The following is a 24,854-nucleotide window of genomic DNA, read 5'->3' as shown; positions in this document are numbered from 1 at the left end:
ATAAAGTGAAAAGACATGACACAAACTGAGAAAAGTTAATTGTAATATATATGGATTTTTCTCCAGAATATATGAAGATCTCCTAAGAAGGAATAAAAAAGCATACCTAATGGAAAATGGATAATAGACATAAATTAGGCAATTCACAAAAAGGGGGATATGAATTGTCAATAAACATAAAATAACGTTCAACCTCATGATTAATCAGCAGTTATGAGCCCAGGTTTTTCTGATCTTTGTCATAGATTGAGTCACTTTGTACATCTAACAAATTTCATAGGGATTTTGTCACTCAAAGACTTGTTCATTATTATTGCTTTCTGTTTGGGATCTAGAAACAGATCAACTGTTTGAGGCCAAAAATTTCTGAATTTTGTCCATTTTTTCATTGGGTTGTCTCTTTGTTTTTGAGTTGTGGAATTTCTTTATAAATTCTAGAAATTAAATCCTTATTGGATATGTGATTTCCAAATATTTTCTCCCATTTTGTAGGTTGTTTTTTTACTTTCATAATGAAGTCCTTTGATGCACAAAAGTTTTTAATTTGATGAAGTCTCATTGTTCTTTATTTTCTTTTGTTGTTTGTGCTTTTGCTGTAAAGTCTAAGAAGCCAATATCTAATACAGGATACTGCACTACATTTTCTTCTAGGAGTTTTATTTGAAGTCTTTTATCCATTTTGAGTTAATTTTTGTAAATGGTCTGGGTTAGGGGACCACCTTCATTCTTTTGCATATGAATATCCAGTTTTCCCAGCACCATTTGTTGAAGCAACTATTCTTTCCCAATTGTGGCTCATTGTTTTGAGGGTAGGAGAACTTCAAAATTAAGATGTTAGCAAGATGATGCTTTCTCCCTTAGTTCCACAGCATTCTGATGCAGACTGCCAGCAATCCTTGGGATTCTTTAGCTTTTATTTCTACTTCATGGCAAGGTCCTCTCATAACTCACTTCTGTAATTTCTAGGTTCTCTTTATAAGGTTTCCAGTAATCCAGATTAAGGACCACCCTGGTTCAATTGCCACATTCTAACTAAAAATAAAGTCTTCAAAAGGTCCTATTTATAATGGGCTCATATCCAAAGGAATGGAGATTAAGAACATATTTTTTCTCTGGGATACATAACCTAATCTACCATAGAGCCCATGCTATGGTGCTCATGTATAGCCTCCTTCTCTACTATAGTGGCTACTCTGTTATGGGTCCATAATGCAAGCACTGGAGTGACCAAGAACAGAGTTTGGCTGATCTCCCCTGGAAGAGTCTTCCTCTCCACCCAGTTGTTCAGTCCTTCTTCTGCAGTGATTGATCTGAGAAGCAAAGACCTGCACACTTTGTGCTCACTCATGTATGTCCACCCATATGCCTTTTTTGAAGAACTTTTGGGTAATCTTTTATCTTCCAATCTTGCTCCTTCTAGGTCCCCAACCAACCAGCCAAGTCAGTCATCACTGCCCAAGTTTCCATGTATATCCTCTGGAAAAATACACACACACACACACCACTTCAGTAGTTTAGAACAACAGTGAATGGAGCCCCAGTGTGGCAGCAAATCATTTCTGGTTACCACCAATATATGAAGCTACTCTATTCATGTGGTTTTATTTCCCTCCTCCAACAGCTATGAGGCCATAGGTGCAAACCAAGGGAGAAGAATCAGTCACATGTCAGTCTAGACCACTTGTTTGTCCATGGAACCTGCTCAGGCCCAATCCAAAATACAACATTTTCATCATACAATGGATTGCTGCTTTACCCCACCCTATGTCATGACTTGGTAGAGTTGACAATATCCAGTTCATGATGGACAGCTCTAGTTACATGGGCATTTAATGTCTCATGGTCAAGCATTCAGTCTCTACTAGAATCCAGAATCATGCTGGTTGCTGATTTCAGACGTTGTTGAAGGCCTGGCCTTACTCCTGAACCATAGAGCATGCCCTGCAAATCTTCAGTTGGGACATTTCAGAGATTCCACACAGTATCCTTACTTGCATGGACACCTCTGCCAACATTGGATCTGTTGTGTCAAATGGTCCAAGAGGCTAGGACACTTACATCACAGCCTAGAGCTATAGCAGAACACTCTTTTGCTCGGGGCCTCACTCAAAACTCACAGGCTTCTAAATCATCTGATGAATGGTTCAGACAACAATTCACAGTACAGTATATGCAGCGTGTCTTTTTCTTATGGTAGCTGGCCTAAATTGCAATAATGTGTTTTATGTTAAGAACTCCTAAAACCCTCACTGTTGTGACAGGTCCCTGAATCCTTGTAGGGTTTATTTTCCACTCTTTGACATGCATGTATCTTACTAGAGCATCTTGAGTATTTGTTACTTCCTACTTACTACAAATAGCTAACATGTTATCATCAATATAATGGGCAAACATTATACACTGTGAAATATGAAGACAATCAAGATCTTCAGGAAAAAAAATAAAATACTTTTTTTTTTAATTTTTAAAGATCCCTTTGGAATATATTAAGGGCAGAAGAAGAGTTAAACATAGATCCAGGCAAGTCAGTGAAGAACTGATGTCCCTTCCAGGTGAATATGAACAGTTTTTGTTTCTTTTATGTACTCTTTTAAAATAAAACATTTACCATACTAATAGACATGTACCCAGTCCCAGAGGCTGTGTTGAATTGTTCTAAGAAAGATACCACAGCTGGCACAATAGCTACAATTGGGCTACTACATGGTTAAGTGTATAGTAGTCCATCATTGTCCAGGCACTGCTCTAGACACTAGAGATTCAAAACCAAATAAAATGTAGTCCCTGCCCTCAAAAAATGTACCATCTCTTAGACAGACATATAAAAACAACTAAACTTAAATCAGTGTTTAAGGAAAGTGGGGGTGGCCTGTTCTACCCAGGAGCTTCTGGAACAGCTTCATAAAGATAGTATTAACCTGTGCTAGGAAAGATAAGACATCTCTCCAAGTGGATTACAGGGCCCAGAAATTTCTTCTGGTAGCTCCAAGAGAGAATTCATTCTTTGCTTTATCTGACTTCCAAGGTTCAACTGCATTCCTTGGCTCATAGCTTCATCACCCAGTCTCTCATCTCCATCCTCACATCTCCTACTACTCTCTGATCTGCCTCCTCTTATAAGGACCCCTGTAATTACACTTAGCCACCCCGATAACCCAAGATAATCTCCCCATCTCAAGGTCCCTAACTTACTTCTACAAAGTCCCTTTTGCCATTTAAGGCAAGTCACACATTGTTCACCAGGTTTTCTCACCATTTTTTTCTTATGTTCTATGTCAAGAGTCAGCAAATCATGGCCTATAAGTCAAATCCAGCCCACAGCCTAATTTCATAAAGTTTTATTGGATTGCAGCCATGCCTATGCTTTTACATACTGTCTATGGTAGCCTTTGCAGTTACAAATGCAGAGCAGTTGTGATACAGAATGTGTGGCCCTTAAAGCCCAAAATATTTACTATCTGGTCTTTTACAGAAAAAGTTTGCCAACTATTGTTCCAGGCCAACCAAAATAGAAATATCTTTTCTCTGGGGTAGAACATAACTTGGTGTTTTTGATTGCCATGAAAATACTTCTCGAGTATTTTTCTCAACTATAGTACTGAATCCACAAATCATTCTTTCACCTTGACACAGGAACCATGACAAGCTAGTCACAAGACTCTGAGGTTGTAGTGCTTGGCTTTGGGGCCCGTGGCTACCATCCACTGTCCTCCAGCAACTAGGGTGGCAGATGGATAGACACTAGTAATTGTCAGGATATTTTTCTGTCTGGAAGCCTATAGGATTTTCTCTGTCTTTGGGTTTTGGGAATTTTACCAGTATACAGCTAGATGCTGAGTTTTTCTAATTCATCTTGGATGGGACTCAGTGTCACCTTTCAACCAAATCTTGTGCTCAGGGACATTTTCTATTACTTGTTTGCTTATTCATTTGTTCTTCTTTTGTACATTATTATTTTGTACATTAGGTTTCCTAGATCTGTCCTCCTAATCCCTTGTCTTTTCTCTCATAGTTTTTATGTCTATGTTTTTGTTGTGTTATGAAATATTTTTGTGCTTGATTTTTCAGATAATTAATTTGGTTCTCAGCAGTGATCAGCTGCCTTTTGTTTCACTATTGCATTTTTTAATTAGAAAATCATGTCTCTTAGTTCCAGGAAGTCCTTTTGTACTCTAGTGGTGTTTTCTTGAGAATTCCCTTTTTTCCCCTTTTTGTTCATTGTTTCCTAAAGTTCTGAGTCTCTTGTCAGCTGGCTGTGAGCCAAGGCTGAGCTCTGCTCTAACACTCTCCTCCTCCTGCTGAGCCTGTATGAATGAAAACAGGCACAACAAGAGTGCTATATAGTAATCTAAGTATCCTTTAAAAATAAATTAAAAACATATTTTTTAAAAATTAGCGCTGTGCTGGAGTGGATATAGTTCAAGTGGTTGAGTGCCTACTTCCCATGTACAAGATCCTGGGTTCAATTCCCAGTAGAGATGTCCACAGCCTTAGTCACCCCCCAGGTGGTCCCCTCCCACGGGTCATCCTCACTATTTATCCAAGGCTCTCTTGCCACATGGTACAGTCTGCAAGGCTACACATTTCAAGAGCTCCTTCCCACTACACACAACTGCTGATACCTGAACTGGGCTGGGTACCAAAGAGTACAATGGGCTAGGTTAAACAATGGGATTTATTCACTCATGGCTTGAGGCTGGGAAAAAGTTCAAATCAAGGCATCATCAAGGCGATGCTTTCTTCCCAAAGACTGTGGCTGCTAGCAATCTTCAGTCCTTAGCTTGTCACACAGCAAAGCAGTGTCTACTGGCCTCTCCCGTCTCTTGCAGTTTCCCTCGATGTTCAGCTTCTTGCTTCCTGTGGTTTCTCTCCTTCTCTCTGAATTTCACTCTGCTTGTAGAGGACTCCAGCAATAGGATTAAGACCCATCCTGACTGAGGTGGGCCACACCGTAACTGAAGTAACCTCACCCAAAGGTCCTACTTACAATGGTTCACACCCACAGGAATGGATTAGGCTTAAGAACATGTTTTTCTGGGGTACACATAGCTCCAAATCATCACAGTACCCATCTGTTTCAGGACACTTTCCCTTGCAGGAGAAAGGTACAGTGGCCAAGGATTTCATCTCATCTTCTCCATCTGGGGGAAGAGGAAACTGGAAAGAACCAAAACATCATTTTCACATGCAGATCAGCTCCTTTAGCATTTCCTGATTCTCAGCCCACATTTCCAGGATGCATTTAGTTCATTCGGCTGGCATTAATTAAACTTCTACATGTCATTCACAATTGTGAAAAGTCAAAAGATGACCTAAGGGAAGTACATTAGTTTCAGTACAAAAAAACAAACCTATCACAGTAATCCAAAAGAGGTAAGTCCCTGAACCAAAGTAATAGCAAAGGCACAGAAATCAGAGGACATTTGTGAGCTAGATGGAGGAGGCCAGAGTGAACTACTGGAGAGTGAGAAGGAGAGGTCCACACCCACTCACTGTTTTCTCCAAGAGCATATAAAATGGGGAACAGATATTTGGAAGGAAATTCCTGTTTTTGAATTTGCTGAGTTTAAGGTGGCTGGGGAGCACATAACGTGCAATTTATCTGAGGAGATTAGACTGTCGTCAGCATCATATGGTAGTTAAAGCCACACGTGTGGATGAGGCCACCAAAGGGTCCGTAAAGCTAGGAAAGCAGAATGACAAGTAAGAGTCCTGAGGAATTCAACATTTAAGGAGCAGATAGACTTAAAAAGACACAGAAAGGAGACTGAGAAGTAGAACCTTTGGAAAGAAGAAATAACAGAAGCAGGAAAGAGGGTTTAAAAGAGTGAACATCAGTGCAAGGCTACTTAGTACAGCCACATAGACTGTGCACTTGCACAACTCCAGGGAGCATCATTCCCATGGACTCCATTAATGGCATTCCCAGAGAATGGTGCAGTGCACAACCTACACAACCAGGTGTGGCAGAGCCACCTCAAGATGAACTAAGCTCAACTAAGATCAGAAATAAATGTGAGCATTAGCGTTGGCAATATATGGAAATCGCTGGTGACTTCAACAAAAGCAGTCTCAGTGGTAGGATGAGGTCAGGAAACAACAGAGTGAGAACTGTTGGATATTGTAATCAATTATACTGATGGGTGAGAGGCAAATGGAATGAACTCGAGGGGAGGCAGGAGGCATGGACCACTCCTTCAAGAAGCTGGGCTGTGAGGAGGGTGGGAGGCAGAATCCAGGGCTGAGAAAGGGTTATTTGGTTTGGCTGGTCAGTCAAGGAGTCAGGTTTTTGTTCGGTTTAAGATGGCAAATAGTTGAGCATGTTTATCTGATGAAAGGAAAGGGCGAGTAGGAAGGGAGAAGTTAAAGAGAAAGGCCAGATCAGCAAGGTCCTGAGAAGACGGAATGGCTAGGTTGAGAACTAGGGAAAAAAGGATCATCCTTAAGGAGGAGGAAAATCATTTTCCCCCTGAGCACAGGGAAGAGGATCCCAGTAGATACAGGTTGAGATAAGTTTATAGGTGTCAGGTGAGACCTTTCTACAGCTCTTGCCTGAAGACCTTCATTCTCAGTAAACTCAGCTACAGGACCCTCTGCTGAGATAAGAGAGGGAGTTATCAAGAAGAAACCTGAAAGGAGAGCCTCTAAGTGCAAGTGTTCCTGGACTGAAAGAATAACCTGAAGCTGATGTAAGGCACTCACATCTCTAAGAAGGTGACCATTAGAATGGGCGGGGGTGGGGGGAAGCAGATGTGGCGCAGATGACTAAGCCCTGCCTACCATATGGGAGGTCACGGTTCGGTTCCCAGGGCTTCCTAAAGAAGACAGCGAGCTGGTACAATGGGCAGTCACATCAAGCTGACGCAACAAGATGACACAAGAGACACAAAAAGAAAAAACATGAGAGACACAACAAAGCAGGGAGCAGAAGCTCCCGGCGCCTCCTAAAGAAGACAGCAAGCTGTCGCAATGGGCAGGCACAACAAGATTATGCAACGAGAGACATGGGGAGGAAAAGCATAATGATAGACACAACAAAGCTGGGAGCAGGGGTGGCTCAAGCCATTAAGTGCCTCCTTTCCACATTGGAAGTCCCGGGTTCAGCTCCCAGTGTCTCCTAAAGAAACAAGGAAGACAAACAGACACAGCAAGTGCAAAACAATGAGGGAGTGGGGAGAAATAAATACATTTTTTAAATCTTTAGAAAAAAAAAGGAAGGAGGTATGTCAGTCCAGAAATCGTAGGGCAACTTCGGGAGATGGTGCCCGTTCAAGCACTGTTCAGGCTTGTGTTTTTGTCTGGGTCTTCCTGACAGGGCTGTGGAGATGGCTCACCAGCAACCAGAGTCAGCCACCATGGAGACGTCTGAGCAAACTAATTTCTCATCCTCACAAACTAATTTCCCATCCTCACCAAGCAGCCTTGGGATCATGTCCCCTCCCATTGCTTTACTTGCAGATGGAGAATGCTCTGGTCATGCCAAACTGAGCACTGGGACTATGTGCCACTTCCATTTCTTCCTATAAACAGAAAAACTTGGTCTAAAAGTTAAATTGTTTCTTTAAAGTTACAGAAAACTTGCAACTCAGATCTTTTTTAAAACAAAGGCAGTCTCTAGGGATTTGTATGTTACAGGAACAGCTGCCTCAATGGATTCAGTATGCTTGATAGTGAGTTTGTTCTGCGGCCTTGCACCCTATGTACATGCTTTCACAACCAGTCCCATGGCTTTAAATACGGTCTTACGTAAATAAACAAGATTCTCAATTTTATGTACCTCCTGGATTCTCCCGAGATTTATATATCCAATTTATCTATGTGTTCCCTCTACTTGGAGAGATCTCAGACTCCAATTTAATGTGTTCAGGACAGAACTTTCTATTTTCCTTCTCAGACCTGCTCCTCCCACCCATTTCCTCATTTTTGGTAGATGGCCACATCATTCTCCCAGTTACTCAGGCCAGAAACTAGGAGCCATGATTCCTCTTTCTTCCACCCTCCACATCCAATCCAGCAGCAAGTTCTATCAGTGGAACCTACAAAGTACATACTGAATTTGTCCACAAAAAGAGAAATGGACACAGACAGCAACAAGACAACAGGATTGGGAGAGGGGGAAAGGGGAAAAGACAAGACACTCAGAGATTTCCTGTGACACTTAGAATATAAGTCAACTCGTCATCCTAATGGAGAAGAGCCTGCCTTCCATGGTCCCTGACTCTTTCCTCCTCCTTCCCTCCTTCACTCTCCAGCCCCACCAGCCTCTTTCTGTTGCAGGAATGCACAGGCTCATTCTGCCTCAGGTCAGAGCCGTGGCACATACTTGCTCACCCTGCCCTAATGCTCTTCCCCTGCAATGCCACATGCAGGTTCTGTCCTGTAATTCCCTTGAAGAGGAGATGGCAGATAGCTGCCTGTGATGTCACGCAAGGCTGTACAGGGGGAAAGGAGCTGACCAGAACTGTGCTAGAAGCCTTGCATATATTATTTAATCCACCCAAGAACCTTCAGAGCAATTATTATTCTCTCTACTTTTAGAGACAGTGAACATGTGTCCAGAACATGTGGCAGTGAATAGAAGTGCCAAAGTCTCAACCCAAATCCGTTTCTGTCCCTACACCCATCACCTAGGCAATTACTTCAGTTACTCATGCACTGGAGAAAGGCCTTCCCCAACTACCCCACCTAATGTTGTCCCTGCAACCCCACCCTCTACTTGTCAGGACACCTTGACGTTCTGATTTCCCCACAGCACTTAGAAGGAGCTGAAATCACCTTTTTAACCTGTTCTGTCTCCCCCATCTCCCAGGGAAGCCATGAGAGCAGAGATCTTGTCCATCTTGTGAACTGCGTCCCTACTGCCTCAGACAGGGCTTGGCACACGGTGGGGGCTCCATAACATCACTGAACTTGATTTTGGTCAAAAGAGGTACCTGACTGACCATGCAAGTCAAGCATCCTCTTGGAAACCTTTCGAACTACCAAAAGCAGGTGAAACAAACCTAGAGATTTACAATAGTTGACACCAGAAGTTAGCTCAACTCTCAAGCTGTCATTTACTGGCCAGACTTATTTCCTTCTTGCATCTACATAGTGCAGAAACTGCCATCTGGGCCTGCCCAGCCAATTGCCCTTGGGAGCCCAGGGTACCAGCTGCCCATGCTCGCCAGGGGTGAGCAGATACCACTGCTGCCTCCAGCCCCTCCCCACTTGGTGTTTTGTTCTTTATTTTTTTTATGAGTAGACTTATACCAAAGCATTTTTTTCCCTGAGATAATCTGTAATTGGCTAGCTTTTTTTTTCTCATTATATTGGTAACATTTTTATTGTCATTGGAAATTGTTCCATAAATATAATTGAATAGCTACATAATATTTCACTATCTGGACAGATAATTTAAACAATTCTCTTTAGACAATTTTTTTTCTATTCTAATGTGACTATGACATCTACCTCCAAATATAAGTATTTTTTCATATTTTAAAAATTTCCTCCAGGATAGATACCCAGAAGGGCAATTATTAGATCAAAAGTTAACAATAGTGCTTAAAGTTCTTGATACAGTTCCTGATAAAACCAGGCAGAGCCAAAAAGCCCTAAGCACTGAAAAAATTATCTAAGTCCTCCCATGTAATTCATAATAAAAACAATACCAGCCTGTTACATAGCACCCTGTCTGTTCCTCCGTAGTAGTAACACAGGTGTTAAAAACTTACGTGGGGGAAGCGGACTTGGTCCAGTGGTTAGGGTGTCCGCCTACCACATGGGACGTCCACGGTTCAAACCCCGGGCCTCCTTGACCTGTGTGGAGCTGGTCCATGCGCAGTGCTGATGAGCGCACAGAGGGCCGTGCCACGCAGGGGTGTCCCCCGCGTAGGGGAGCCCCACGCGCAAGGAGTGCGCACCATAAGGAAAGCCACCGAGCACAAAAGAAAGTTTAGCCTGCCCAGGAATGGCGCCACCCACGTGGACAGCTGACACAAAATGACACAGCAAAAAGAAACACAGATTCCCGTGCTGCTGACAACGAAGCGGACAAAGAAGACACAGCAAAACAGACACAGAGAACAGACAACCAGAGGAAGGGGAGAGAAATAAAAAATAAATTAAATTAAATTAAATTAAATTAAATTAAATTAAAAACTTACATGGTTATCAACCCCCGTCTCTTAAGCTTCATGAAGACAGGGACCTTGCCCAGCTTATCCATACTACCTATCACATATTAGTTGCTCAATAATTACCAGGTAGATGGATGGAAAATTTGAAAAACTCAAGAGGAAAACTGTTGGATACCAACCCTCCAAAGGCCATCTCACCTCCCACCACCCCAACATCACAACCAGCAGCACAACTCACACCCACATCAGTTCCATTTATTCTTCATACAAATATTTTACAGTTTTATTTTTAAATCATATACACATATTCATACAAAGAAAAATAAATTTCAGGATGAAACCCTGGGACCATGGTAGTTTAAAAAAAAATCTATCTGATCGCTAGCTAGAGAAGACAAGGCATGAGGCTAGCAGTCATTTCTGGGGTTAGTGTGGCTCCCCACGCCGGGGGCAGATGAGAAGATCCAGCTGCTCCCTCATCTTCCCTCAGTCTTCACCTTGTGGAGGTAATGGCAGGAGGAAAATTTTTGACACTCTCCCCCAGAAACATTTCAAGAAGTACAGCAAAGGCTTATGGTAGCACTGGACCCCCTACTCCACTACGACTTTGGCAGGATGGCAATTTGTGAACCAATGTTCCAGAACAGCGAGCTCAGTTCCCACGGGCAGGTCTTTCTAGGAGGAGGGACTGCAGCACTCACTCGCCACAGCCCTCAGCCCACCCAAGAGCCCAGAATAGGGCCCTTACGCTGATCCCACCTGGCCCCTCTAGGTTCACTCCACAAACGAGCCCTCCTCCTACTTCACACCCAAACACTCTGCAGCAGCTGACCCTGGCCCCTCGATGACCCACGCCTGAGCTCCCGAGGCCCCTAAGCTAGCAGTCCCAGCGTCACCGCATGCAGCATCACACTGGCGGGGAAGGCGAGCTCACAGCCAGGAGAGGTCCAAGAACGACAGCACTCCGAGCACCCTTACCAACACGGCTCTGCTGAGCCCCTCCAACAGTTACTCAACCAGGCTGACCCCTCACACGTCCCGTCCCAGGAGTAATCATCTTTAGAGGTGCTCGGAGCAGAGCCTCCTAGACACAGCTGCCCAAGGGAGCTGTGTTACTATCAATTCCCAGTAAAAGTGGAGGGAAAGACAGACATTACAAGTGTGGTAGGCCCTATCAGACCTTTGGGTCCTACCCAAAAAGCAGCACCGAGAAAGGGCATGATGAGCAAAGAGATCTGCAGCTGGCTGTACAGCCCTTGAATTAGCAAGGGCCTCAGGGACAACTCAGCTCGGTTTCCTACCAATGTGCAGGGTGGAGAACACAGACTGCCTGCCCCTGCTCTGAGGCAGCTCCTCAGAGGCCGAACCGCTTGCGGTCATCAGCCCACCCCCTTGGTAGGTCCGTTTGGGGAGAGGGAGTCATGTCCGGAGCGGGGACCCCTTCCGGTGGACACTCACAGGGCAGCCCATCCCACTGTCACTGGTGTAGGCCAAACATGGAGAGGAGGGCGGGCAGGTCGTGGGCGTCAGCCGCCCCATAGGCATCGCTCTGGCCTAACATCGACAGCGCCAGGCGCAGGGTGCTCCAGATGTTCTCCGACATGGCGCCCCCTTCACCCCGAGGGCCCCGGCTTTTCCTCTGCATATTCAGGGCCTCCAGAAAGTGTTCCACAGCCTCCCTGTGGGAAGAGGAGGGTTGAGAGCTGAGAGCCGGCGCACAGAACAGCAGAGGAAGGAGGCAGGTCAGTGGGCAGGTGGAGAGGGAAGGTTGGGGCTGAAGAGCCTCAGAGAGTGAGGAGTTAGGGCCAAAGGCAGGGAGGAGGGGGTCCCTCACTCATCCCTCTACACACGCTCTCACCGGTGGGCCCCGAGGTTGATGCAGCTGATGCCCAGGTTGTAGCGGGACCGGATGTAGCCGGGCTGCAGCTCGAGGGCCCGGCGGTACGCGGCGACTGCCTCTTCACTCTGGTTTCCATTGGCCAGGGTGGCCCCCAGCTTGTTCCACAGCAGATAGTCCTAGGTGGGGGTGGACAAGGGTCAGAGCGTGAGCTACGCTCAGTCCACTCCTCCCCCTGCATCATACCCGTTTGTGTCCTTCCCCCTCAACAGTTCGCTGTGACCACAGTGGAAGCCCCTGTCCCAGGCAGACCTCCTCGTGTCCAGGTGACCCTCGGCCCTCCCTCCCCCTCCTTCTCCCACTCTTCCCAAGGCAGGCAGTGCGCGGGACGCTGTAGCGAACTCCCCTGTGACTCCACAAGCCCCAACGAGGTTCTTCAGCAGGGCAGTCACCCCCGTCTCCTTTTCTCCCCTTAGGCTCACATTGGGACGAACGCTGAGGGCAGCTGTGAAGCAGTCCACGGCCTTGTCATACTCCCCGCTCAAGTTAAAGAGGACGCCCAGACCACACTGCACGTCAGGGTCGATGGAGGCCGGGTCCAGACGCACCGCTGCCAGGAACAGCTCCTTCACTTCGAGAAACAGGGAGCTGGATGAGGAGGAAACAAGGGCAAAAACAGGAGGTGGATGGATACGCCTGTACTCCTATCCACCCAGCTAACTCCTCAGGTCGTCAGTCATATTCCCTAGAATTAGTGATCTACCAGTCAACCCTCCTATTCCCAAATTCCAATGTAGCAGCTGTTTTTCTGTTTCACCCCAACACTGCACTGTAGGATGGAGACCTCCTCCAAGTTGATTTTGGATTTTCCATCCTACTCTTGGATCCTAGAGGCTCAATCTAGCGGAACTTCCAAGCCAAAGGTCATCCTCCCACTGGGACGCAGGGTATCATCCCTCATCCCAGGAACCCCTCACACTCACTCAGACAACAGAGATCCCAAGATACGCTTGCTGGGGCCCAGGCCCGCCCCACCAGCCCCCTCTTCGCCAGGCGCCACCAGGTGGGCATAGGCAGGTGAGGCACGCAGCCAGTCTCGCAGGGTTTCGCAGGCCTGTCGCTGCAGGGACTCGTTGGTGAAGCTCACAGCCAGCGCCATCAGTGCCATCCGGTTATCTGGCTTTAGCTCCAGGCACCTGTTTGGACCAGGGTGGGCAGACTTGGTATCAGCAATGACTCCAGCACCCAGCAAGTCCTGGGAGCCCCCCAAGTTTTGACACACAGAGCTAACATAGCTTCGCTTGCCCAGGCCCCTCAGACTAAGATACAGAGGAATCCTCCGACATGTGTTTACAGATCTGAGAAGGGGAAAGTTTCACCAGCCAACAAAGCAGTTGGGGTCCCACAAATGAAATCAAAAGCTGACAAAGGAATGGAGCCAGGTGTCACCAACTCACTCCAAACCTCAGTTTCATCATGAGAAAATACCCCAGCTAGCGGCGAGGAATAAAAGGCAAGATCTGGGTCTGGGCCCCTATCACGTTAAAGGCCGTTTGTGGAGCCCTGGAACCACGCCCACCTCTCAGGGTACTCACCGCCGTAGCGCGCTGATGGCTAACAGCTCCTGTTCATTCTCTGCCTGGGTGGTACCCAGATACTGCCAAGCCTGGAGGGAAGGTGGCAGGCTCCATCACCCTCGTATTCTTCTTTTCCAACCTTCCTCCCTCAGGCTTCCCCACTCACCATCTCATGCCCACTCCCCCACCTAAGCCATCATCCAGGCCCTAACCCGTCAGCACTGCTCTTTCCACACTGGAGGACGGGTGCCCAATCTGAAATCAGAATAAGGCACTCACTTCCATGTGCTTAGGATCCTGCTGCACGGCCGCCTCAAAAAGCAGCACAGCATTCGGCAGGTCCCCCTCCTGAAGTCGCTGCAGCCCTTCCTCAAAAGGCTGCGGGTGGTCACGGAGGGGGTTCTCCTCCTCAAACTGGTACCCCTACAAGGAAGGGAAGCAAGTGAGGAACCATCTACAAGACAGCTATCACACTCGGAGCAGCAGCGATGGGAGGATGACAACCAAGGTAGAAGCAGAGAAAAGGGAAGTCAAAGGCCCCCAAAAGGGAACCAGAATTAAATGTAGCAAATTCTCCGTACTATAAAAGATCATCTGTGACTACAGTAAAATCATTCAGTATTTTGCTCACACTGTCCTCTCCTGTTCATGATAACTGGAAAGCTATGCAAGTCTACAAACCCTGATCCATGCTGGGAATAAGCTTATTTTAGGAAGTCTTTATAGGCTTGCATTTCCATATCCTTGACTCCTCACCACTGGAAAGAACATATTTCTTAGCAGAACCTACTTACAGTAATGAGATCAGCTCTCCTTAGCTATTCAAAGAGTGGTCTCGGTATCCTGCAATAATGCGATAACGTACAAACAAAATGCAATTTGGGGAAGCGGATTTGGCTCAATAGATAGAGCATCCGTCTACCACACAGGAGGCCCAGAATTCAAACCCAGGACCTCCTAACCCATGTGGTGAGCTGGCCCACGTGCAGTGCTGATACACACAAGGAGTGCCAAACCATGCAGGGGTGTCCCTCGCGTAGGGAAGCCCCACGCACAAGAAGTGCGCCCCGTAAGGAGTCGCCCAGTGCAAAAAAAGTGCAGCCTGCCCAGAGTGGCACTGCACACATGGAGTGCTGATGGAGCAAGATAATGCAACAAAAACAGACACAGATTCCCGGTGCTGCTGACAAAGAATCCAAGCAGACACAGAACAACACACAGCAAACGGACACAGAGAGCAGACAAACGGGGGATGGGGGTGGGGGGAGAAGGGGAGAGAAATAGAAAATCTTTAAAAAAAAAACAGAAATGCAACTTGGAGCCCAAGGCCCTGCCATTCAGCTGCAGCTCTTACCTAACCCAGAATCACTGTACACATTGACTGGATAGCATATGCTCAAGCACTTTGAAATGTTCATTTATTCCCTCAATTTCATTCTTAATAATTATTAACATCAATCTGTATCTGGTAGTAAATGAAAGCTGGATCTCAAAATCCCAATGGCAGAGAACACTTCGCAAAGACACTGCTCTCTCTGTACAGTGCCACTTCTAGCTGAGAATTTCTACTTTGAGAGAAGAATTATACGATGCTCTCTGCAAAGCTTTGTCTCCTGGTACTTTATTGTAAGCAGAGAGGTAATAAGATAACATGGGAGTCACTAAATAAGCATATGCCTCAGGGCAAGCAAATAAAATGCTCATTTTGGGGACATAAACGGTTACCATCATGACAATGTATACCACATATAAACAAGATACAAAATACCATGCAGGACCCTTCTAAATTCAGTTAAGGACAAATGAGAATGAAACTATACATATTAAAGACATCATTATGGTGAAACTGCTTAAGAAGAGAACCAGAAACACTTAACTCTTGCCAGCAAAGTTCTGAGCCATAAGTTATCAGAAGCAAATTATTTATTACTAAAGGAAAATAGTTAAAATGGAAGTTAAAGAAGCAAAATACATTATAGGAGATGGGTTTAGGATAAATGTATTAAAATTAGGTTTATGTTGAGAATAGGTATATTCTTGGGACATCTCTGTACAATACAATAATACAGAAGGCATAAAATGAATAAGATGACCCTAAACCAGGAATTGGCAAACTTTTCCTGTAAAGGGTCAGATGATAAATGCAGATCTCTCACAACTACTCACCTCCAAAATTACAACACAAAGAACCCACAGACAATACACAAACAAATGAGCATGGCTGTGCTCCAATTAAATTTTATTTGTGGGCACTGAAATTTGAATTTATATAATTTCACATGTCATAAAATATTACTCTTCTTGTGATTTTTTCCTACCATTTAAAAATGTTAAAACCATTCCTAGCTTGTGGGCCACATAAAAACAGGCAGGCCAGACTTGGCCCATGGGCCAGTTTCTCAACCCCTGTTCAATAAAGTAAATCTTTCTGCATTCAACCTCAACTATTATCCATCACCAATCCACACTTTAAGCCACACTCTAGGAAACAGATTATTATTATTACCTATAACTCAATTTCCTAGTGAAAGTAGTTCCTGCCCTTCAGAGCTATTGAGAGCGACAAATGAGAATATATACCAACCCTACCAAAAGGCTTAATATAATGGCCATAAATAGGTATTATCCTCACTGCTCTGGATACTTCCTATATATGACAGCCAGAAGTGATCCAAATGCTTTTCATGTGTCTTCAAGTAGATGCTGCAACAAATCAATGCCATCCTCTTGTCTAGGGTTCTCTAAGCAACCCCCTGCCCATGCTATCTATTATCCTTGAGATCTCGTCAATTACTAATCACAGAAGAATTTTTCAAAATTAGAATATTTGCACAGATAGGAAAAGAGGACTCTGGAGGAACCCTCAACAACCCACAGCATACAGCATCTAGGCTTGGCATCACTACTGCAGCCTGCAAAGTCTAACCCAAGCCAGTCACTATGTCTGACGCATTCTCCAATACTTCATAAGCTCATACTCAGAAACAGGATCACTGCTAAGAGTCTGTCCCATCACAGAAGTTTCTTACGGTAATTGTGGTAGGGGGCAGTCTTAGCGTGGCCTGCTGCCTTTCCCTGGGACCGACTAATACACCTTGTGCTCAAGACCAGGTGTGTCAGCCAGCAGGATAAATCACAAACCCCTAGTAGATAAGGGGACTGTTGGTACATTCCTTCCCCCACTGCCCCAGGTATGTTTATCTATGTGAACATTCCCTGGGGACAGGTGGACTCTGGTGGGCATGTTTTAGGACATCCAGCTCACACCCTGGTGGTGTATCTGTCCCTGGTGGAGAGGGGAGCAGAGTTCCTCCACTGCAACAGCAAAGGAACACAAGCGAGGATGCTGTGTGGGGACCATCTCCCTGCCAAGGTTTGAGGCCCGCAGGCTAGAGGAAATGAAGCTCGCTCTCTTCTCTATGTGAATAAAACATCTTTCCACCAGAGCCTCTGTGAGTTGTGCTTTTTACTGGCGACCCCAACGCCTGCACTGGAGTGGGTTGGCATAACTTTAAGTGTCTCTCCTTCTGCCCAACAGTAACAGTCTACAATATGTGCTGGAGCTATAGATTTAAGATGCCTCTGAAAAGTTAGGGACTACCAATAAAAAATGGTACATTCAAAGAGATCCCTGGAGTTTATCTGACAATCAGAGTCAGAGTCACATAAAAAAAAAAAAAAAAAGATTACTGATATATAATTTATTGTTAGTTAACATAAAGCCAGATGGAATCTGAATTGTTCACTATTAAGGAGTTAAAGAGTACAATGTATTTTTGTGGAACATTAATGCAAGATTTTCCAATCATAATTTTTCAATATCCCAAGGTATCAATGATATCAAATAGGGCTCAAGAATCTAAAAACAAACCTACTTCTAAATTTTTAATGAAAAAAAGTATTCTACCCAGCATGTCATAAATATGGGCAGAATAAATTCTAAGAAAAAGTGCTGCTCATTGAAATTAGTACTATGTCTACATTTTCAAAAGCTTGAAAATTTTGGTCTAAAATACATAACTTGCCATTTGTAAACTGATGGTACCTATGCAATTTATCAAATTGTTAATACACATTAGTAAGTTTTAACTCCGGGCATTTCCAAAGTACTTCTTCATTAGAATTCTATAGAAGGGATTCATTTTCTGGCAAAACATAGGCGGGGTCACAAGAAGTTCTCTTTTCTATTATACCACAGAATAATAGTTCCCAGAAAAAAGGAAAAATATATAGGAAATCAAAGTGGAAAAAGAAAAATCATATTTTTCTAGCTCTAAATTTTTCACAGGCTCTTGAAACCAAGCCTTTTTTATGGTACCATGAACTTCTTTCTTCCCAGTCTTTGCACAGGTCCCTTATTATGTCAATCTCTCTCTCCAGCATCCTGCTTTGTATCTCAGGCCCTGGTTCTAGTCCCTGATTCCTTTCCCAACAATATCTGAGTTAAAAAAAAAAAAAAAGACATCACTACCCATCTGCCCAGTCCTGTTTTGCATCTTTTCAAAACTAAGCAATGGGAAACGGACTTTGGCCCAGTGGTTAGGGCGCCCGTCTACCACATGGGAGGTCCGCGGTTCAAGCCCCGGGCCTCCTTGACCCATGTGGAGCTGGCCCATGCGCAGTGCTGATGCGCGCAAGGAGTGCCCTGCTACACAGGGGTGTCCCCCACGTAGGGGAGCTCCACGCGCAAGGAGTGCACCCATAAGGAGAGCCACCCAGCGCGAAGGAGGGAGCAGCCTGCCGAGGAATGGCGCCGCCCACACTTCCCGAGCCGCTGACGACAACAGAAGCGGACAAAGAAACAAGACGCAGCAAAAAGACACAGAAAAAAAACAGATAACCGGGGGAGGGGAGGGGAATTAAATAAATAAAAAATAAATAAATCTTTAAAAAAAAAAAAAAAAACTAAGCAATTCTCTCCCTTCTCCCTCATGCTTCAACTCACATCCCCAAGTACCCTACAATCCACAGGTAGATTTGTTTTTATGGTATGAGCCCTGATAAAAAATATATGCTAACAAGTTAACAGCACACACTATATACAAAATTAAGTCATCTTTCACCACTGGCTAATGGGAAATTTTCCTAATATTTAATATAATTCTTTGAAAACCCTAAATTGGGGCAAGTGGCTAGTATCTATGGGAAGAGTGTAGAACTTAAAAAGAATTATTTAAAAGTGAGTGCCCTTCAGGAAGCATCTTTAGGACTTTGTGTTAGGCAATGGTTTCTAAAACTTTGTACCAAAAGCACAAGTAACAAAACTAAAAACAGATGAATGGGACCTCATCAAACTTAAAAACTTTTGTGTATCAAAGGACTTCATCAAGACAGTAAAAAACAACCTAGTTAAGCAGCTCTGGCTTAATCAACTGGGCTCCCATCTACCATATGGGAGGCCCTGGGTTCGCGTCCCAGGGCCTCCTTGTAAAGGCAGGCTCGCCTGCACGCGCAGAGATCTGATGGCCTGCCCCTGGGAGAGCTTGGCACAGCAAGATGACCCAACCAAGGGAGAGAAGCAGACACAGAAGAACACACAGTGAACGGACACAGAGCAGACAGTGAACAAGCTGTGGGGGGGATAAATAAATAAATAGTAAAAAATAAATTTAAAAAAGACAACCTACAGAATGGAAGATGATATTTGGAAACTACATATCCAGTAAGGATTTTAATTTCTAGAATCTATAAAGAAATGCTACAACTCAACAAAAAGACAAATGACCCAATCAAAAAAACGGTCAAAAGATTTAAATAGACATTTCTCAAAAATATATATAAAATGGCCAAAAAGCACATGAAAAGATGCTCAACATCTTTGCAAAGAAATGCAAGTCAAAACCACTTCACACCCACTAGAATGACTACTATTAAAAAAAAAAAACAAGTAACAGAGAGGATATGGAGAAACAGGAACACTCATTCATTGTTGGTAGGAATGTAAAATGGTGCAGCAGCTGTGAAAAAGTTTGGTGGTTTCTGAGAAATTTAAGAACAAAATTACCATGAAACCCAGCAATCCCACAGGGTTGATTAATTTGTGAAGAATTTTTAATAAGGTTGATTATAATGTTTGGAAATGATAAAAGTGATGGTAGTACATTATTGAGTGTAACTAACAGTGCCAAAGTGTGTGTGTGACTGTGGTTGAAAAGTTTAGGGCTGTGTATGTCTTTAGAAGAAAAGCTAGAGGATGAAACATGGGACTATATAACATAGTGAACCCTGTTACTAATGATGTATTTGGTTAATGTACAAATGTAAGATTTATATAATAGCGAAAAATTTACATACTATAACAAGGTGTTAATAGGGTGTTATATGGGAAAAAATAAATTATGGACTGTAGTGAACAGTAATATTTTAATATTCTTCCATCAAATGTAATAGAAGTACCACACTAAAGCTAAGTGGCAATAATAGGGGGATACAAGGGGGATGGGGTTTTTCTTTTTGGAGCAATGAAAATGTTCTAAAATTGTGGTGATGAAAGCAAACCTCTGTGATTATATTGAGAGCCACTGATTGTACACTTTGGATGGATTGTATGTGTGTGAATAAAACTGCTTTAAAAAAAGGAAAGAAATGAAAGCAGTGACTTGACAGGTATTTGCACACAGATGTTCATAGCAGGCATTATTCACCACTGCCAAAGATGAAAGCAACCCAAGTGATCATCAATTGAAGAATGGATAAGTAAAATGCAGTACATGCGGTATATCCGTACAACGGGATGTTATGCAGCCATGAAAAGAGTGAGGTTCTTATACATGCAACTACATGGATGACCCTTGAAGACATCATGTTGAGTGACGTAAGCCAGACACAAAAGGACAAATATTGTATGATCTTACTGATATGAAAAAATTAGAGTAAGCAAAGTCATATATAGTCAGAAACTAGACGACAAATTACCAGGGACTGAGGAGGGATACAGAAATGGGAGTTAAAGCTTAAATTGGTGCAGAATTTCTATTGGGGGTGATGGAAAAAACGTGGTAATGGATGATAGTGATGGTTACACAACACTGTAAATGTAATCCACTGAATTATATATCAGTGGTTAAAAAGGGAATTTTAGGCTGTATATATGTTACTGAAATAAAAATGTAAAAAAAAACAAAAGAGTAAAAGAAAAGTTTTACCATATTAATCCTAATCAAAAGAAAACTGGAATGGCTATATTAATATTAGACAAAGTACACTTCAGAATGAAGAAGAGTATTAGGGATAAAGAATAGTAGATCATAACGATAAAAGGGTCCATTGGTCAAGAGGACATAACAATCCTAAATGCTTATGAACCTAATAATAGTTCCAAATTTCACGATGCAAAAAACAATAGAATGTACAGAAGAACAGATAAACACACAATTATAGTCAGGGATTTCCATACCCTTCTCTCCACAAATCATAGAATCAGTAGTCAGAAAATTAATAAGTATATGAAAGACTTGGACAACACTCTGAACCAACCGGAACTGACTGGCATTCACCCAATAACAACAAAGTACACATCCTTTTCAAGTGCACACAGAACACTCACCAAGAGAGACCTTATTTCTGGGTCATAATACCAGTCTCAAAACAATTTTGGAAATGCTGGTAAGGATGAAATGGTACTTGAAAAATGACCGCCATGTCTGGGCTGAGTGGGAGTCTCCAAGTCTATTTCTATAGACCTCTGTTCTTGCCCCTGCTCAGGTAACTGTCTATGCTCAAAGAGATGGCAAGGTTGTTTTTTCTCCCCAAATTATTATGTCTCTTAAGGGAAGCAGTAGCTCAAGTCCTTATCATCTCTCTTAAATACAGGGCTTCTTTAAATTATTTCATTTAAACAACAGAATGGGGGGAACAAAACATTCAGCTCCTTTGTTCAGAGCCCAAACTGGCTCAATGGGTATCCAAAGCATATACTGCTTTTTGTACTCTCTAATGAACACTTAGTTTTTAAAAAAAATTTTTTTAAGTGAGTACCTTCAAATTTAGGATTAAAGGAGACCAGAAAAGGAAGAAATCATGGAAGCTGAGAAACTAGAAGTTACCTTATCATAGGAAGCAGCCGTGAGGTCATCATAGTCGGAAAGCCAGGGGTGCGCCTCAGCATCCCGTTTTGCCATCTCCTCCAGCTCTGCCTGCAACTTGTCCCAGAAATCGACATCAGACTGTAGAAGGGAAGGCAGATGGAAAAGGGAGATTCACCGGGACCACCTCCACCCCTACCCACCCTAAGCCCCCCTAGGATGGATTCCCTAGGGCAGAGTTCTTAAACTTCAATGGGCTTAAGAATCACATGAAGAGCTTTTTAAAAATGCAGATCCCCAAATCCTACTCCCAGAGATCGTCATTCAGTAACATGCGGGGAAGCCTAGAAGTCTGAATTTTTAAAAGGTTTCTACCCCCACCAGGCAACTCTGCACAGATGATCCAGGAAGGCTATGAAACACAATGATCGTTGTCCTTGATGTTCACATACCCACTTTCTAAAGGAGTTTTTCCTCCTGGGTGCTTGCTCCTGTGCTACCTACTCTCACCTCTATAGCTGACTTGGCTCGTTCAAACTCCGTGTCAAGGGTAGATGTATTTGCCGGACTTGTGAACTGGTCAACCCAGGCATCTGATGGACCCTGTGACAAAAAAGGCTGGTCAACACCACCACCACCAATGTGCTACCGACTAAACATCCACTAACCACTACCAACCTGGATGCTTCTGAGAGGAAGGACATTCTCCAATCTCTTTCCCACCCACTCCAGACCTGGATGCTACCAAGAAAAGCTGAAACAATCCCTTCCCCACACTGAACCCATGACCTGGGGCACCAGCTGGCTCTGCAGCGGGACCAGGATGTGACAGTGTCCTCCTACCTGCTGCTGTATAAACTCTGCTGCCCACTGCTCTGCCTGATTTCGGCCCGACCCTGCACCGGACTCCAGAGACACCTGCCCCTCGCCAATCTGCCGCACGAATTTCAGGAACTGGGGCACAGAGACACATATAGGCCACTTGGGAGAGGACCTCCAGGTGTGCACTCTCATCCATGCCAAAGAGGACCTGTACTCTCCCCTCCCCCAGAGCATCTCTAGCTTCAGGCAAGTTATGCTAAAGACCCTAAAAAAATCAGAAGGCAAAAAGAAAGGGCTTTCTGGCTGTAAAGATATAAGAAGACACCAGAAGAGAGAAAGGAATTAGTAAGCAAGGAAACAAGGGAAAGAATACTGGAAGAGGAAAGGAGGATCCTCCGTCTCCATTCTCCAGACAGGAAGGAAAAGACTTTATATTTCATTCCCTCTCTTTAAACTAATCTGGGGTAAGAGAAGCAAGACTCTTGCCTTCCAAGACCAGTCTGCTGAGCAAAGAAGCAGTGGGATGTGGCTCACCTCAGAGTTAGCCAATTTGGGGTCATCCACCTTGGCCACAAACTCACTAGCCGTGTGCTGCAGGTCCTCCTCGGGATGATACTCATCGTTCCTGGTACAGGAAAGGACAAGCTGGTTTCACACATTAATCTGCCACCACCTGCCCCACATTACTCTCCACTCCTGGCCCATGGCAATTACAGTTCCTATGGGGGAAAGACAGGGCACAACCAATCCACTCTCCTGTTGAGGACCTACAACATCCGGGAGTGGAAAAGCACTAGCTGCATCCTCTTATCTCTCACTTTCCCAAGCGTATCTTTGGAGAGAGAAGGAATAGAGAACAGCAAGCTTGCATCAGAAAGGGAAAGCGGGTACATAAAGTTATGGACTTTTAGTAGGATACAGTCAGGATTCCTGACTGCGTTTGAAAAAATGAATTGACAGGGGTAATAATACAAGTGGAAATCTTAAAGACTAAAGTAGAAAAAGAAAGGACTGCAAGGTAGTTTCAGAGCATGGATCAAGAAGGTTATGGGAGGCTGGGAAAGCCATCCGATACTCCTCTCACGGGGATTCAGAAAGAAATAGCTGGACTCACCAGCGATCAGTGGAAGTTGTTCCCTCAGGCTCTCCCAGCCACAGCTTCTCTTCAGACTGTTCCAGATATTCCTCAGCCCAGCGGGCAGGCGACACAGATAAGGAGTCTGCAAGGAGCAGAGAGATGGGGATTCACATAGCGTTCAGCGAGGGATCAGGGAGAGGGAGAGGACTACATACATCGATTCTCTCCACCATGCCAAATCTGATGACACCCTGGTGGCTCCCTCAGAGATCCCTGGTCAAAAGAAACTACTACCAAATCTTCAATATCCTCTTCAATATCCTACCCACTCCCCAGGGACCTAGGGCAGAAGTTTACTGTGAGTTGAGAACCAGAGACCAAATAAGGAGGCTCAGGGAAAGATGAAGGACCAAACCCTTCCTCTCACAGCACAGAGACCTCAGTGAGAAATAGCAGGCACCAGGGCTCACTTTCCTCGGAGGAACCACAGGGCACCCGTCAAGAGCTATGGGAGCACAGAAGTAGCCCTGTCCCTTATCAGAACCTCTACCCAGACTTCACAACCTCCCAACAAAAGGGGCCTCATTTCATCTTAGTATGTCCACCAAGAGACTCTGAAGGGCAGAGTGCTAGGCTAGAATTAAAGATACTAGGGTCCACTCTTCCCACTGGATGTTTTGTTTTATTTTTGCTTTTTTCACTTTTTAACTGAGGTATAACACACAAACATCAAAGTACAAAACGTGTATCAAACCCAAGTATGCTTCTGGATTAATTCCTACAAACAAATACACAGAGAGAACTGCCAGCCATTTGACGTTACAGAACTCCTACAGGAGCTCCCCGCACTCCCTCAGTCAATACCCATCCACTGCCACTCTCCAGAGGCAGTCACTACTCTGACTTTGTCACCTCTGATTAGCTTCAAGTGGCTATACTTTCAAGCCTAATTCTAGAAATTGTCTTAGAAGCTCTAGTGACAAAGAGCACTGTGGCAACATCAGAAAAAAACAGCAAGGCAAGAGACTGAATCATGGTGCTGAACTGTTTCTCAATCTCCAGACTCTGCCCTTCAGTACCTGGGAGCCAGGAAAAAAGAACAGTGAGATCTATTCAGTGAGGCCTAAGGGGTGAGTAAACACAGAGAAGGCACCAGCCTGTAGTGCTTTATATCTTTCTATCCTGCGTCCACTTCAGTACAAACCAGACAGTGAAATGGACATCGTGTCTTCATCCCTAATCTAAAGATATGACTGTTGTTACTTTTAACAGAGAAGGCAAATTTATCCCCCCATATTAATGAATAACTTTCTACTCTATTTTAACTGAGACTTTTCCTGAATAATATCAACCAAGTAACCTCAACATCTAAAAAAGTTAACTCAAAATATGAAA

General features: G+C 44.2%; 1 protein-coding gene across 8 annotated transcripts in view; it reads right to left on the bottom strand.

Moving 5' to 3' along the window:
- Positions 1 to 24,854, bottom strand: part of PEX5 (peroxisomal biogenesis factor 5) — a 35,990-nt gene that overhangs the window by 4,308 nt on the left and 6,828 nt on the right. For 4 of the 8 annotated variants that reach the window (XM_058282711.2, XM_058282708.2, XM_058282710.2 and 1 more), the window contains exons 6-17: positions 23,496 to 23,601; positions 22,916 to 23,006; positions 22,403 to 22,513; positions 22,070 to 22,162; positions 21,581 to 21,700; positions 13,815 to 13,958; positions 13,554 to 13,624; positions 12,942 to 13,154; positions 12,441 to 12,606; positions 11,980 to 12,137; positions 11,580 to 11,800; positions 4,658 to 5,157 (exon numbers count right to left, since the gene is read on the bottom strand). In XM_058282711.2, the coding sequence (XP_058138694.1) occupies positions 11,599 to 11,800; positions 11,980 to 12,137; positions 12,441 to 12,606; positions 12,942 to 13,154; positions 13,554 to 13,624; positions 13,815 to 13,958; positions 21,581 to 21,700; positions 22,070 to 22,162; positions 22,403 to 22,513; positions 22,916 to 23,006; positions 23,496 to 23,601 (1,475 nt within the window). In that variant the 3' untranslated portion in view covers positions 4,658 to 5,157; positions 11,580 to 11,598. Of the gene's footprint in view, positions 1 to 4,657; positions 5,158 to 11,579; positions 11,801 to 11,979; positions 12,138 to 12,440; positions 12,607 to 12,941; positions 13,155 to 13,553; positions 13,625 to 13,814; positions 13,959 to 21,580; positions 21,701 to 22,069; positions 22,163 to 22,402; positions 22,514 to 22,915; positions 23,007 to 23,495; positions 23,602 to 24,854 lie in introns of those variants that run through there. The other 4 variants (XM_058282714.2, XM_058282709.2, XM_071210156.1 and 1 more) reach the window with 4 other exon arrangements.

This window comes from Dasypus novemcinctus, chromosome 20 (genome assembly GCF_030445035.2).
Source record: "Dasypus novemcinctus isolate mDasNov1 chromosome 20, mDasNov1.1.hap2, whole genome shotgun sequence".
NCBI lineage: Eukaryota > Metazoa > Chordata > Mammalia > Cingulata > Dasypodidae > Dasypus > Dasypus novemcinctus.
Note: the sequence above shows the minus strand (reverse complement) of the source record. Positions and strands in the feature narration are given on the sequence as shown.